At 38.9% G+C, this 15943-nt stretch overlaps 2 protein-coding genes across 2 annotated transcripts; both read left to right on the top strand.

Moving 5' to 3' along the window:
• Positions 1 to 3807: 3807 nt before the first annotated feature.
• LOC111452786 lies at positions 3808 to 8552 on the top strand. Its single transcript, XM_023093676.1, has 4 exons — positions 3808 to 4103; positions 4578 to 5778; positions 6583 to 7253; positions 7336 to 8552. The coding sequence occupies exons 2-4, from the start codon at positions 4679 to 4681 to the stop codon at positions 8352 to 8354; spliced, it is 2790 nt and encodes a 929-aa protein (XP_022949444.1). The 5' UTR covers positions 3808 to 4103; positions 4578 to 4678; the 3' UTR covers positions 8355 to 8552.
• A 2024-nt stretch (positions 8553 to 10576) lies between these two features.
• Positions 10577 to 14445, top strand: LOC111452669 (sugar transport protein 10-like). Its single transcript, XM_023093492.1, has 3 exons — positions 10577 to 10709; positions 11719 to 12041; positions 13339 to 14445. Exons 1-3 carry the CDS (start codon positions 10577 to 10579, stop codon positions 14443 to 14445), a joined length of 1563 nt encoding a protein of 520 aa, XP_022949260.1.
• The last annotated feature ends 1498 nt before the right edge of the window (positions 14446 to 15943 follow it).

Raw genomic sequence — 15943 nt, 5'->3', positions numbered from 1 at the left:
TATACACCATGTCATACATACGACCGACGAGACACTGTTTAAGATCCAACGTGTAGAAATTTATAATGACTTGATATGAAATGACTTTATGAATCTTCTTGCTTTCAAAACGACCTTGATTGGTTAAAATGTTGTAATTATTTTTAGTGATGATTATTATAAGATTAATAACTATACGAACGTTACAAAACTACACTTGGGAGTAGAAATTCGTTAGAATGTTGGATAAAAAGTTAACATGACAGTGATAAGTATGAAAAACAAATTTCTCTACTTCAAAGATAGTTTCGAATTGTTCCTCAAACATTAAGTGTAATAATGAAACTTTTGAAACAAATAAAAATGTTGACGGGTATTTTTTTTATAGCTTATTAGGCTAAATTATATAACAAATACTCGTGAATTTTGACTTTTGTTCAAAAATTACCCTTAATTTTCAAGAGCCACAATATTACCGACTGTGACCCTGATAATTATATTTGGAATAAAAAGTTAAGTGTCTAAATTATTATTACATCGTTTTAAACTATTGTCAGGTCGATTCTTTATTAACATTATAATTTGGAGATTTCTACTCAAAGGGTAATTCGAAACGTTTGTCAAAAGTTGTGGATTATATGACGACTTTTTAAAAAATGAAGGTATTTTTAGAATAAAAGTTAAAATAATTACACGGGCCATTTTGTTAGAAGCTAAATTAATAAAAAAAATGCTCGAGTTTTGTATTTTATCTAAAAAATACCTATAAACTGAGAAGTTAAAATGAAGAGTTATAAAACGTTACGAAAAAGTTGAAAGGTTTGGTTATTAAAAAGTGATAATCAATTATTAGATTAATTAAGTGAAGCCATTAAGCATTTAATTGTAAGTTACAAAGTCTTATTAATCATACCTTTGCCATCTCTATCTATATAAGCTCCCCATTTGATTATCCATTCATATCAACCCTTCGTCTTTCAAATCTTTCCTCCTAAAATGGCTAATCTTTTGAAATTTTTCGTTCTTACGTCTTTTCTAGCTCTCATCGTCTTATCTATAACGGAATCGAGGCCGAACTTTGAAATGAGTCTAAAACCTCAAATGACGCTGAACGATGAGGTATCAGATTGTTGGGGATCTCTATACAAACTCCAGGCATGCACGGCTGAAATTATCACGTTCTTCCTCAACGGCGTGAAGCCATCAAAGTCATCCAACATGAGTGTTGGCCTACGTTGCTTGGCTCTTTGGGGTACACAACTGAAGAAGGAGATATCCTTGAAGCCTATTGTGATAGCTCAGCTATTGATACTCTTTTCACAATGTCACCTCCTCAACTCGCAATGGCACCATCTATGGACCAACATCATGAGCCTAAAAGCTTTGCTCCCTAAAAAGGGAAGTGGGTTTTGTAATAAAATAACAAGAATTACGCTTTCGAGAACTCGTCTCAACCCATTTTAATAGATTAAGATCAAATATTGTTGGATGATAAAAGTTCCACATCGGTTAATTTAAGGAATGATCATAGGTTTATAATCAAGGAATACTATTTTCATTGGTACGAGGCCCTTGGGGGAAGCCCAAAGCAAAACCATGAGAGCTTATGCTCAAAGTAGGCAATATCATTCCATTGTAAAGAGTCATGTTCATCTAACAGAGTATCAGGGTCATGCTAATAGATTGGTAAATCCTCAAATGTCGAACAAATGACTCAAAAAGAAAAAAGGAGTCAAGCCTCGATTAAATAAAAGTACCGATAAAGTGATTACCTACTGTTGCTTTTTAAGAGTGAAAATGATATGGAAATCAACTCAAGGGAAAGTATGGAACGGATTACCTTGATGATCAAGATCAAGAGTAAAGAAAACTCGTTTCTAAACTCGTGATTCGAATCACTCCACAAGAGGTTTGATCAATACCACTTGAATGACCAAGTTCTGAACACAAGAATTTGCAAAGAAAGTTTAGCTCTCAACAAAGCTAAAATAGAAATTCTATTCTTAATTCCAAAATCTGATTTCTAATCAAAGAAAAGAAGGCTTTTACAACCTTAACCTATGTCATACATAACTCCCAAATTAAATGGGTTGGTAAATGAGAAATACCCATAACCTCCATATTAAAATGACTAGTTAATGGTGGAATATAGTAACCTATGTGGGTTACAATATAACCTTTAACACCTATATTTAAAACTAGCTTAAATATGACAACAAATAGTTAAACTATAATTAAATAATGCAAATAATAAAATGTGCTTATTAGTCATCCTTAGACTATTTGATAAATTCAGCGGAGTTCATTAAATGCAACTTAAAGTGCATTTAATTCATCTCTTTCTTGAACCTCAACTTTGCACAACATATAAGGGAGGTCTCCAGCGTCTTCTAGAATTTCCTTGATGAGCTCACCATAGTTTGAATATAACTGTATAAAGTTTGTTGTAGCTTCTTGACTCTCGTCCTTGTAATTGGACCTTGAGGTATGGAAATTCCTTGGTCGTGGTTCATATCAGAAAACTATTCTAAAGATGAACACGAGTCCTTCTAAGATACTTTATCTTCACTCACATGCATCACAGAAAAATTTATAGGATATCACTCGACATATAATTACTCCGAATAAAGCATGCTCAACCATGTAGTTTTTATGATTGAGCCATAAAAAAAAAAAGGTATCCTCCTTATTGCTCCGTAGTCTTGTTTCATTCATATACTCATCCTTTACTTGGGTATCACATATTTACTGACTGAGAGAACGAGATTATCACTTGTATATCATTAGATATGTGGCCGAATAGAAAGATTGATGTAACAGGTATGAAAACGGAAACTAGGACGTGAGTCACTATGAACAAATTTTTGAATTTGAAAGCATCGAACCAATCTATGATTTGAAAATGAGGTAGATTGATGGGAAGGAAAAGGTGATCAACTTTGTTTTGGGTGGGAAAGTTGAAGTTTAGGGTTTCTAATTTGATGCCAAAAGAACCCTTTGATTGTGATATGTGTTGTTTCATTTCAAAGTAACAAATCCTCTCTTTTTACATTTTTGCCTTTTTCCAAGCGAGTCTATTATCTATGGGAGTAACCCATTTTAATAATTTATAATAAGTCAAATCATTACGAACAATCGAAATTTCATACTTCTATCAGATCCTCGCTATCTCATGATCAAGCTTGTGTAGCCAAATGTCGTTTAGTAGGGTCGATAGTAAGACACTGTGTGCGATGAAGTAGTAGTAAGCATCATTCTCACTTCAACAAGTTGTGGAGTAAAAGAATTTGAGATGTCGATCTCTTCCATCAAGATTGAGATGAGTCAATGTCGGTCGATGGTGTGGGAAACCCATGCGAAGAAAATTCCTCTCGTGAAACTCCCACCTTGATCTCTATGAAATCTAACGAAAAAAAGTTGTGAAGACAAGGAATTAGATAGTGCTAGGGATGACGATGTAACAGTCAAAGGCTACCACTAGCAGAATTGTCTGCTTTGATCCGTTACATATCGTTGTCAGCCTCATGGTTTTAAATCGCATTTACTAGGGAGAGGTTTTCACATGTTTGTAAGGAATGTTTCATTCCACTCTCTAACTAATGTGAGATCTCAAAATCCACCCCTTTAGGAGTTAGCGTCGTCACTGACACATCATATGATGTCTAGTTCTGATATCATTTGTAACAGTTCAAACCCACTACTAGTACATACTGTTCACTTTGTGGAATCTCACATACCACGAGAAACATGAACATCCCGTCATTGACATATTAAAAAAATAATAATAAATCAACCATGTCCTTACAAACCCATTGATAGTGCATAGCGACTCAGCTTCAAATCAAAATCCTCATCTTTCTTTTAATTTTTTTATGAGTTTTCCTTTGTTGCATTCAAATTCCCCAAAAACACAAAGTTTGGCTCAAACCCATTTTCCTCAACTTTCTTCATCATCTTCTTCTTCTTTGCTACTATTTGAAGCCATTTTTTGATGCCTCTGGTTTTGTAAGTTGTGGGTTCTTCTTTTGAGGTTCGTTTTGGCTTTGGATTGTTTGCGGAAGAAGCTATTATTAGCTGTTTATTTCGCATCTCTTTCCACTCAATTGCTTTAACTTCAAGTTTTTGTAAGTATTTTTTACTTCTTTTTCTTGTTGTTGTCTTCTTGGGTTTGCTTCTTTTTAAGTTTTCTTTCATTCATGGCCATCCCATGCTCGTTTTGGTTGCTTTCGCAGTCAAATCTGCCTTGAAATATGGCGTTTACACCTTCTTTCTTCCACAACTTTTGAGTTAAAGGACCCCTTTTTATTATTTCTTTTGGGTGTTTTCTCATTTGGAGATTTGGGTTTTTGTTCTTTCAATCAAAGATTTTTATCTAGTTTCTAGACAGAGAATGGAGGAGCCATTTTCTGAGGCTTTAAATCCGGGCTAAAGAGGCAATAAGCCTCAAGGTGATGCGTTTTTTGACACTGTTTCAACTAAAACTAATATTATAAGCATCAACCCCATGTGACATTGAGTGCATTTCTCATGTACAAATGCTTCTTTCTTTATTAAGTCTCCCAATTCTGTTCTTGTTCATAACTCACCTCTCTTGACAGGCCTTTCTCAACTCAGGTCGAAGATAATGTTTCGATATAGGTAATCTTTTCAGTTTCGTTCGGTTGCAGGGTGTGATTGTTCCGAAATCGTGTTGTGGAAGATGGGAATGTTTCGGAATCCTACAACGCGAAACGGGGAGTATTTAGAAGGGATGATAAATGAGTATGTTGGAGGAGGAAAGGGAAAGTTAAGAGCTCAAAGAAATACCTCAACAAAGCTTGTTACTGCTCTTACATGTCTCCAGTTTGCCTTTGCAATATATGCAACGTTTTTACTTTATTATGTGAGCCCTGCAATAGACTTGAGAACCAAACCAGATTTCTCTTGGGCTACTAGAATTGCTCAGCAATGGAAACAGTTTGTAATACCGCCCCACCTCGTGGGACGATATCAAGAACAAACTTCTTTTGCGGAATTCAGACCGATCACACCGGAGGAAGCTTGTGAGAACGAGAAGATTGATTTCGAGCAAAAGAAGTCGAGTGATGCACAGATGATCAAGTTGAAAACAGAGCTTTATAATGAGGTTTTAGATTTTCAAAGCCAAAGCTTTGGAACTGAAACTCTTTCTCAGCTTATGGCAATGAAGTCCAAATGGGATTTGAAAGGGAAAAACAAGCCAAAAGTTACTGTGATCTTGAACCATTTCAAGAGGAAAACTCTGTGTGCACAGATTAACTCTTTGCTGCATCAAACTCTTCCTTTCCACCATGTTTGGGTGCTTGCATTTGGGAGCCCAAATGAGCTCTCATTGAAGAGAATTGTAGATAGCTATAACAACTCAAGAATTAGCTTCATTAGTTCAAGCTATGACTTCAAGTACTATGGAAGGTTCCAAATGGCCTTACAAACCGAGGCCGATTTAGTATACATTCTCGATGACGACATGATTCCTGGCCATAAAATGCTACAGATTTTGTCTCATGTAGCAGGGACGGAGAAGTACAAGAATGCAGTTTTGGGCAGTATAGGGAGGATTTTGCCATTTCGACAGAAGGATTTCACGTTCCCGAGTTATCGGAAGTTTCGTTCCAAGGAGGCAGGGCTTTACTTGCCTGATCCTGCTTATAACATCACAGTCAATAAAATTGTGCAGGTTGATTTTCTCTCCAGCTCTTGGTTCTTATCTGCAGAGCTTGTTAAGACGCTTTTCATTGAAACTCCATTCACCTTTGCAACAGGGGAAGATCTCCATCTAAGGTAACTTTAACTCGATTTATGTTCCTGCTTTCTTCATTTCTACCGTACTACAAATCAACTGAGTCATGACATAACGTCAAATCCCACATCGGTTCGAGAGAAGAACGAATCATTCCTTATAAGGGTGAGGAAATCTCTCCTACTAGACGGGTTTTAAAACCTTGAGAGGAAGCCTAGAAGGCAAAGTCCAAAGAGGACAATATTTGCTAGTGGTGGGTTTAAGCTCTTACAAATGGTATCAGAGTCAGTCACCTAACGGTGCAAAGCACTAGTCAGAATAAGGCTAGACAATTTCCATAGTAGATGCGTTTTAAAACCTTGAGGGGAAGCCTTTGAGCGGAAAGCCCAAAGAGAACAATATCTACTGGCAATGGGTTTGGACTGTTACAAATGGTATCAAAGCTAGACACTGAGCGGTGTGCCAGCGAGAACGCTGACCCCCAAGGGGAGTGGATTGTGAGATCCTGCATCGGTTGGAGAGGAGAACGAAACATTCCTTATAAGGGTGTGGAAACCTCTTCCCAATAGACATGTTTTAAAACCTTGAGGAAAAGCCCAAAGAAAACAATATCTGCTAGCGGTGGCCTTACATGTAACATGACAAACGAAAGCTTATGTATTGTCTTTTTGGTGCGTTATTTGCAACAAACTAGCACAATTATGGAATGGAAATTGTGCAATAAAATTCCTTTGAGCCAAGCATTATCAGAATTTCACATTATAAATGGCTTTAGCACTGAAATTTGATCTCACCTTTCCAGTAAATTCTGGTCAGCTAATTGTTATCCATCCCAAATTATGCAGCTATCAGCTTCAAAAATACAGAAACGCAGGCTCGTTCGTTCTTCCTGTAGATCCAAAAGACAAGGAAACCTGGGGTGACAGTGAACACAGGCTAGCTTACGTGTCCGAGACAACTGTGATATTTAAGGACATCGTTCAAGTTCGGGACGATCAATGGTGGAAAGCGCTGTCAACTGGTTATGTCACACAATGGGCAGCCATGCATCCTCAAAAGATAGATGCTCTATTCTATGCTCATTCTGTTGATGAAGTTAAAGCACTAGCCCCACTTCTTGAAAAGTTCAGGTCCACTATTGGCAAGAAAGCTTATATTGTAGTGTCGGGAGGCACTTTTTGCCCATGTGAAGATGCTGCAGCTGCTCTTAAATGGCCTAAGTTGGTGTGTAAAGAACGGAGGTTCAAGATATTTGACTTAGCCATTGGGGCTCTCTCTGGCCTATCAAATTCTGAGGTGCCCGTGGTGCAAGCAGTGTATGCTAGTATGAAGGGATTGATCCAAATACACAATCCAAGCATCATCGTCACAGTAGCCAATCTCGATCCTAACGTAAAGAAGGCTTTGAAAATGGCGTCCGAGGCTAACATGAATACTACAACACTGATTCTTTTACCAAGGCCTTCCATTTCAAAAGTTCTTTGGATGGCTGATCTTCGACCAACCGCAATTCCAAGTAAGAACACTACGACACTTTTTTCGCTCAGTCGAAAATTCTTGCCATAGCGTAACACTTGTGCGTTTTTTTCCTTCTTCAGATTGGAACAAGATGCGGATTTCAATCAACATTATCACACAAAACCGTGCCAATTCGTTAACAAGGCTTCTCAAATCACTCAAAGATGCATATTACCTAGGGGATGAGATACCTATCAGCTTCAACATGGACAGCAAAGTGGATGAGGAAACTATCAAATTAGTAAGCTCATTTGAGTGGCCCCATGGCCCCAAAAGCCTTAGAAGGAGAATCATCCAAGGAGGGCTAATACGAGCAGTGAGCGAGAGTTGGTATCCAGCTTCAGATGACGATTACGGTCTCTTACTCGAAGATGATATCGAAGTCTCTCCATACTACTACCTATGGATCAAATATGCCCTCCTAGCATACCACTATGATCCACAAATATCTCTACCTGAGCTATCGACGATATCGCTATACACACCTCGGCTAGTCGAAGTGGTGAAGGAAAGGCCTAAATGGAATGCAACAGAGTTTTTCAAGCGGATTCATCCAAACACACCTTACCTCCACCAGCTTCCCTGCAGCTGGGGAGCAGTTTTCTTCCCCAAACATTGGAGGGAATTTTATGTTTACATGAACTCAAGATTCACAGAAAATGCCAAAGAAAATCCAGTTCAAATCCCTAAATCAAGAACAAACGGTTGGCAGGCATCATGGAAGAAGTTCCTAATCGACATGATGTACCTAAGAGGCTACGTAAGTCTGTACCCAAATTTCCCAAATCAAGCCAGTTTTTCAACAAATCACATGGAACCAGGCGCTCACATAAGTGCAAAAGACAACATCGTGAAGCATAACAAGGAAGATTTCGAGGTTCCATTACTCAAAGAAAACTTCGTGAATTTCTTACCTAATGGCAAATTGCCGGCGGCTTCGAGACTGCCGTCGCTGAACCTCTTCAATCAACCGGTTTCTCTGAAGGGACTCAAATCCGCCGGAGCCAAACTAAGGCAAGATGTTCTGAAATGCGAAGTTTCGGAGATTGTAGCGGTGAATCATCAAACTGGTCTGCCTTCGCATTGCGCAAAATTCTGATTTGTTCTTGAGGATTTTTTACTTCTTTTCGGCAATAAATTTGCTGAATTTCATCACTTTGCATGTAATTTGGTTGGTATGATCTGATCGATTTAATAACAATAAAGAAAAAAAAGAAAAGCATTCAATTTGAACATTGTCTATAATTCGTGAATGTCGTGCATTGGAATTATCGTGATACATAGTATGATTGTGATACTAACAACTATTCTTATAAGAAGGAAGTAAGACGACGTCAACAAGCACACGAACAACGTTAGTGATAAACTTGATGATAATTTTGTCCTCGTTTGATGGAAACGGAATGACTTGAAGTACGAGTTTTTAAAAAATTGCTCGAGATGTTTTGGTAGCTTTAGTGTGTATTGTGACTACTAAATCATCTATTGGGAAGAGGTTTTTTTTATTCTTTTAAGAGTTGAGAAATGACAATTAGTCATATCCCCTCCCTCATAGTACGTTTGGGACAGTTTAGCCCGAGTGTAGACATGATTTTGGTGAACAGTCATACGCCCCACATTGACCCAATATGAAATGGTAAAGGCCTATTCAGGATGAAAGCACGTAAAAATGGTTTAGAACAGGCATGCAACCATAGACAACACAACCCTCGACTGGAACAAGCATGCAACCATAGACAAACACAACTCTGGACAAGTAAGACCAGGATATCTATCATGCAACCAAGACAACACAACCTGGACAAGTAAGATATCTGTCATGCAGCCAAGACAACACAACCTGGACAAGTAAGACAACACAACCTGGACAAGTAAGATATCTGTCATGCAGCCAAGACAACACAACCTGGACAAGTAAGACAACACAACCTGGACAAGTAAGATATCTGTCATGCAGCCAAGACAACACAACCTGGACAAGTAAGACAACACAACCTGGACAAGTAAGATATCTGTCATGCAGCCAAGACAACACAACCTGGACAAGTAAGACAACACAACCTGGACAAGTAAGATATCTGTCATGCAGCCAAGACAACACAACCTGGACAAGTAAGACAACACAACCTGGACAAGTAAGATATCTGTCATGCAGCCAAGACAACACAACCTGGACAAGTAAGACAACACAACCTGGACAAGTAAGATATCTGTCATGCAGCCAAGACAACACAACCTGGACAAGTAAGACAACACAACCTGGACAAGTAAGATATCTGTCATGCAGCCAAGACAACACAACCTGGACAAGTAAGACAACACAACCTGGACAAGTAAGATATCTGTCATGCAGCCAAGACAACACAACCTGGACAAGTAAGACAACACAACCTGGACAAGTAAGATATCTGTCATGCAGCCAAGACAACACAACCTGGACAAGTAAGACAACACAACCTGGACAAGTAAGATATCTGTCATGCAGCCAAGACAACACAACCTGGACAAGTAAGACAACACAACCTGGACAAGTAAGATATCTGTCATGCAGCCAAGACAACACAACCTGGACAAGTAAGACAACACAACCTGGACAAGTAAGATATCTGTCATGCAGCCAAGACAACACAACCTGGACAAGTAAGACCAGGACATCTGTCAACCAGGACATCTAGACAACACGCATGATAGTAACACTTTGCATGCTAGAGCTTTTTTGGTCAAGTCAATCTCCATAGACAACACGCCTTGGACATGCATGACAATGACACTTTGCATGCTAGAGCTTTTTTGGTCAAGTCAACTCGACCAACCCGACCAACTGAACCCGTCAAGTCAACCCGACCAACTGAACCCAATTCAACTCTACCCAACCTACATTTGTAATGTTTTAGGTCAGATTTGAGTGCATTAATTAAGTTTCCTAATCAACACTCTAAATGTCATTAAATATAAAGATGAGGACTATTAATTTCCTTTTTATTATGGAAAGGGATGAAAAAATTATGGCCTTAAAAAACAGTTTCAAAAGATCAGCCATGAAGGTTGGTAAATTAAAAAATTAAGAGCCAATCAAAATGAGAGTAAGCAACTAAGCAACCCAGTCAACAGCCTTAATTACAGCAAAAGTTGTTACCAAATCCACAGATTTTGACAGAGCTGATGAGCCATTATGAGCCCTAATATATAAACCTTAATAATAACTCTTCATCCAAATTGTGTCTGTTCATACAAAAACCAAAAAAAATAAATAAAATATATATTTATATATATAAAAACAAACATTCAGCTGAGAGATATAATAGAAAAAGAAAACAAAAGATGGCCGGAGGTGGGTTTGTTTCTCAGTCCGGTGGTAAGGTCTATGAGGGAGGTGTCAATGCTTTTGTTATTATCACTTGTATGGTTGCAGCCATGGGCGGTCTCATCTTTGGATACGATCTCGGAATATCAGGTTGGTTATAATAATATATCTTTTTTCTAAATCTCGGTAGTACTATGAATATTGTTTGTATTAGTAGATGTGAATATGATCTCGGAATATCAGGTGGGTTAGAGCAATAGATCTTTCTAAGTCACTGTAATGATATCAATGTTGTTCATGTTGAGCGCCATCGTCTCTGTAGATGTGAGTAGAAATCAAGTGGGTTCGAGTAGTAGATCTTTCTGAATCATCGTGATGATATGAATATTGTTCATGTGAAGTGTATCATATCAATAGATGTGAATATGATCTCAAGATATTATGTCAAGTCTCATCGTGTCAGTAGATATGCATATGATCTCAGAATATCAGGTGGGTTCTCAATAGATCTATCTAAATTGCTAGAGTATTACTATGGATATTGTTCATGTTGAGCGTTATTATGTTAGTAGATGTGAATATGGTCTCGGGATATCTAGTGGATTCTCAATAGATCTTTCTAAATTGCTATAGTACTATAGATATTGTCCATGTTGAGCGTTATTATGTTAGTAGATGTGAATATGGTCTCGGGATATCTGGTGGGTTCTCAATAGATCTTTCTAAATTGCTACAGTACTATGGATATTGTTCATGTTGAGCGTTATTATGTCAGTAGATGTGAATATGGTCTCGGGATATCAGGTGGGTTAGAGCAATACATCTATATAAATCATCATGATGATATAAATATTGTTCATCTCAAGCGTCATCGTATCAATAGATGTGACTATGATCTCGAGATATCAGGTGGGTTAGAACAATACATCTTTCTAAATCACCATAATGTTTTGTTTATGTCAAGCGTCATCGTGTCACGAGATATTAGGTGGATTCTCAATAGATCTTTCTAAATTACTATAGAACTATGGCTATTGTTCATGTCGAGCGTCACCGTGTCAATAGATGTGAATGTGATCTCAAGATATCAAATGGGTCCGAGCAATAAACCTTTCTAAATCACCATAATGATGTGATTGATAGCTTTGTTTGTTTCCAGGAGGGGTGACTTCAATGGAAACTTTCCTGAAGCAATTCTTCCCATCAGTGTATGAACAACAAGAAAAGGCGGCAGGAGGGAACCAGTACTGCAAGTTTGACAGCCAGCTCCTAACATTGTTCACATCTTCACTATACTTGGCTGCATTATTTGCCTCTTTCTTTGCATCAACCGTAACCAGGGCTTTTGGAAGAAAAATGTCAATGCTGGTTGGAGGCTTAGTCTTCTTGTTGGGCTCAATCTTAAACGGAGCTGCTGTCAACGTCGAAATGCTAATCATCGGTAGATTGCTACTCGGATTCGGCGTCGGCTTTGCCAATCAGGTTAACATCACTACAAGAAATAATAGATACGATACTAATCAATGTCTAACCCATCATAGATACGATAGCTCTGGTACTAGTCGGTGTCTGACCCGTCATAGGTACGATGGCTCTGGTACTAGTCGGTGTCTGACCCGTCATAGGTACGATGGCTCTGGTACTAGTCGGTGTCTGACCCATCATAGGTACGATGGCTCTGGTACTAGTCAGTGTCTGACCCATCATAGGTACGATGGCTCTGGTACTAGTCAGTGTCTGACCCATCATAGGTACGATGGCTCTGGTACTAGTCGGTGTCTGACCCGTCATAGGTACGATGGCTCTGGTACTAGTCGGTGTCTGACCCGTCATAGGTACGATGGCTCTGGTACTAGTCAGTGTCTGACCCATCATAGGTACGATGGCTCTGGTACTAGTCAGTGTCTGACCCATCATAGGTACGATGGCTCTGGTACTAGTCAGTGTCTGACCCATCATAGATACGATGGCTCTGGAACTAGTCAGTGTCTGACCCATCATAGATACGATGGCTCTGGAACTAACCGATGTCTAACCCATCATAGATACGATGGCTCTGGAACTAACCGATGTCTAACCCATCATAGATACGATGGCTCTGGATGGCTCTGGAACTAACCGATGTCTAACCCATCATAGATACGATGGCTCTGGATGGCTCTGGAACTAACCGATGTCTAACCCATCATAGATACGATGGCTCTGGTACTAGTCAGTGTCTGACCCATCATAGGTACGATGGCTCTGGTACTAGTCAGTGTCTGACCCATCATAGATACGATGGCTCTGGTACTAGTCAGTGTCTGACCCATCATAGATACGATGGCTCTGGAACTAACCGATGTCTAACCCATCATAGATACGATGGCTCTGGAACTAACCGATGTCTAACCCATCATAGATACGATGGCTCTGGATGGCTCTGGAACTAACCGATGTCTAACCCATCATAGATACGATGGCTCTGGAACTAACCAATGTCTAACCCATCATAGATACGATGGCTCTGGAACTAACCAATGTCTAACCCATCATAGATACGATGGCTCTGGAACTAACCAATGTCTAACCCATCATAGATATGATGGCTCTGGATGGCTCTGGAACTAACCAATGTCTAACTCATCATAGATACGATGGCTCTGGAACTAACCAATGTCTAACCCATCATAGATACGATGGCTCTGGATGGCTCTGGAACTAACCAATGTCTAACCCATCATAGATACGATAGCCCTGCGTCTTATCAATGTCTAACCCATCATATCTTCGAACGCAGTCGGTTCCAGTTTACCTTTCGGAAATGGCACCCGCAAAAATCAGAGGAGCTCTAAACATCGGCTTCCAAATGGCCATTACCATAGGGATCTTTGTGGCAAATCTAATCAACTACGGAACAGCACAGATCAAAGGCGGATGGGGATGGAGGCTGTCCTTAGCTCTTGCAGCCGTGCCAGCAATCATGATGAGCGTTGGCGCGCTGTTCCTACCCGACACCCCCAACTCGATCCTCGAGCGAGGCAACACGGAGAAGGCGAAGCAGATGTTGAAAAAGATTAGAGGTTTGGATGATGTGGACGAGGAATTTCAAGACCTTGTGGATGCATGCGAGGCTGCAAAGAAAGTGCAACACCCTTGGAAGAACATCATGCAGCCAAGATACAGGCCTCAGCTTGTGATATGCATGTTCATCCCATTCTTCCAGCAGCTCACAGGAATCAATGTCATTACATTCTACGCGCCGGTTCTCTATAAAACTCTCGGGTTCGGCGACAGCGCATCGCTCATGTCTGCGGTGATCTCGGGCGCAGTCAATGTCGTGGCGACGATCGTATCGATCGTGACGGTGGACAGGTTCGGTCGGAAGTTTTTGTTCCTGGAAGGAGGTATACAGATGTTCATTTCCCAGATTGCTGTGGGATTGATGATATGGAAGAATTTTGGAGTCAACGGTGAAGGATCAATGTCGGGAGGAAAAGAGGCTGATATCTTACTGTTTCTAATCTGTGTCTACGTGGCAGGGTTCGCGTGGTCGTGGGGGCCGTTAGGATGGTTGGTGCCAAGTGAGATCTGCCCGCTCGAGATTCGGTCGGCGGGTCAAGCAATCAACGTGTCGGTCAATATGTTGTTGACTTTCTTCATAGGTCAACTGTTCTTGTCAATGCTTTGCCACATGAAGTTTGGTCTGTTCTTCTTCTTTGCAGGGTTTGTGGCGGTTATGACCGTTTTCATACACTTCTTCTTGCCTGAGACAAAGAATGTCCCAATTGAGGAAATGAACGGTGCGTGGAAGGCTCATTGGTTTTGGGGGAAGTTCATTCCGGACGATGCTGTCATTGGCCATCATCATCCTTCCAATGTCGAGCTCTATGGCAAGGTTGTCTGAATTTTTTTTTTTGTAGAATTTAAGGTTATTGCAATAAGGAGAGGAGAGGAAGAGTATGGTATTGTTTTAATTTTGATTCTTAATGAAACTTTTAGGTCGGTCTGACAATTTTGATAGAACTCTCGTTCGAAAGTGTTCGCTATGTTACTTTACTTTTCGTTACTAAAAGTGAAAACTATGTCGATAAACCAACATAATTCTTTCTAGAATTGCTCTAGGTGAAGTAAAAATGTCGATTTCGCGAGGCAATCCACATCATCACAGAACGTCCTAAATAATTGACTGAGTTTCTCGAAATCTTCCCTCTTTGCCTTCAATTACATCGGAAAATGACTTCTTATTATGGTCATCTTTGGTTAGGATCACTCTCATTATCGTGTAAAGTTATTTGTGATCAAACCACCAATCATTCTTAGTTAGGATCACTCTCATGTAAATGTGGTATCAGTTTATTCCTCTCCTTGACTGTCACAATTACACTTTTGATAGTAGCGGGCTTACACTCACTTCCCAACAAGAAGTGAGTTAAGTCACTTCATTCTTTCTTACGTCTGTCTATGGCCGGCCAAGCGATGTATGCTCAGCCTCAAGCCCTAGTTCAAGAACAAAGTTTAGAAAACGAGGGTCGAGAGATTTTGACTAGCCCCCAGTTCAAAAGAAAACGAGGGCTGAGAGATTTATATGTGACAACTAGTCATATCCACCTTTACATGCTTACGTCTACCATTTCATATTGGATCAAGTGTATGATTCATCACCAACAATGGCTAAAATGTTCTGAAATAGTGTCATTTTTAACTCCCTAAATTTCAATATCTATTTTTTAATATTAGAATTTTATCCATATATTTGTAAAATTAAAATTTTAATAATTTTTATGGAAACTAAATAATAATAATTTATATGCAATAAATGACTTCCAACATATTTTTATAAATATTTAATAATAAATTAATAATAGAGATTAAAAATTCATTACAAATAAATATCATACCATTACGGAGAGTCGTGTTCGTCTACCATAGTGTATTAAGAAATTGAAAACTTTGTTATTAAGAATCGAGATAGGTATAAGTAAAGGGGATCCGTGCTTTTATCATAAGAAAGCTCTAAAAAATCAAAATTATTAAAATGAAAAAGGGGAAAAAAATAATAATAATTGTAAAATAAGAAAAAAAAACTAAAAAATTGGTCAGCTTGAACCAACTGCCCTTCCTTTTATGTCTTTATGAGATGGACTCCGACTCAAAAAGGAATACCTTTTTTTTTTCCTCTCTTTTTCTTTTCCTAAAATCAAACCCATTTTATTAAATTACTATTATTACCCATAAAAATTTGCTTTTTTAAACATGTGCGTTCAATGTGACTTAAACAAATCAATATATATATATATTTTTTTTTTTTTTTCAAATTTTAATGGGATGATTTGTAAAGACGATGTGTCACGATAAGCTCTCATGGCTTTGCTTTGAGCTTCCCAAAAGGCCTCACCCAAATG

The sequence above is a fragment of the Cucurbita moschata genome, unplaced genomic scaffold (genome assembly GCF_002738365.1).
Source record: "Cucurbita moschata cultivar Rifu unplaced genomic scaffold, Cmos_1.0 Cmo_Scf00014, whole genome shotgun sequence".
Taxonomy (NCBI): Eukaryota; Viridiplantae; Streptophyta; class Magnoliopsida; order Cucurbitales; family Cucurbitaceae; genus Cucurbita; species Cucurbita moschata.
This window is presented reverse-complemented; position numbering and strand designations above follow the sequence as displayed.

What these genes read in the sequence shown, in the direction of transcription:
- LOC111452669 (XM_023093492.1), top strand. Translation starts at nt 10,577, where the DNA reads ATGGCCGGAGGTGGGTTTGTTTCTCAGTCCGGTGGTAAGGTCTATGAG. An exon ending in ATACGATCTCGGAATATCAG is followed by an intron (nt 10,710 to 11,718) that starts GTTGGTTATAAT and finishes GTTTGTTTCCAG; the next exon opens with GAGGGGTGACTTCAATGGAA. An exon ending in GCGTCGGCTTTGCCAATCAG is followed by an intron (nt 12,042 to 13,338) that starts GTTAACATCACT and finishes CTTCGAACGCAG; the next exon opens with TCGGTTCCAGTTTACCTTTC.
- LOC111452786 (XM_023093676.1), top strand. Translation starts at nt 4,679, where the DNA reads ATGGGAATGTTTCGGAATCCTACAACGCGAAACGGGGAGTATTTAGAA. An exon ending in GGGGAAGATCTCCATCTAAG is followed by an intron (nt 5,779 to 6,582) that starts GTAACTTTAACT and finishes CAAATTATGCAG; the next exon opens with CTATCAGCTTCAAAAATACA. An exon ending in TCGACCAACCGCAATTCCAA is followed by an intron (nt 7,254 to 7,335) that starts GTAAGAACACTA and finishes TTCCTTCTTCAG; the next exon opens with ATTGGAACAAGATGCGGATT.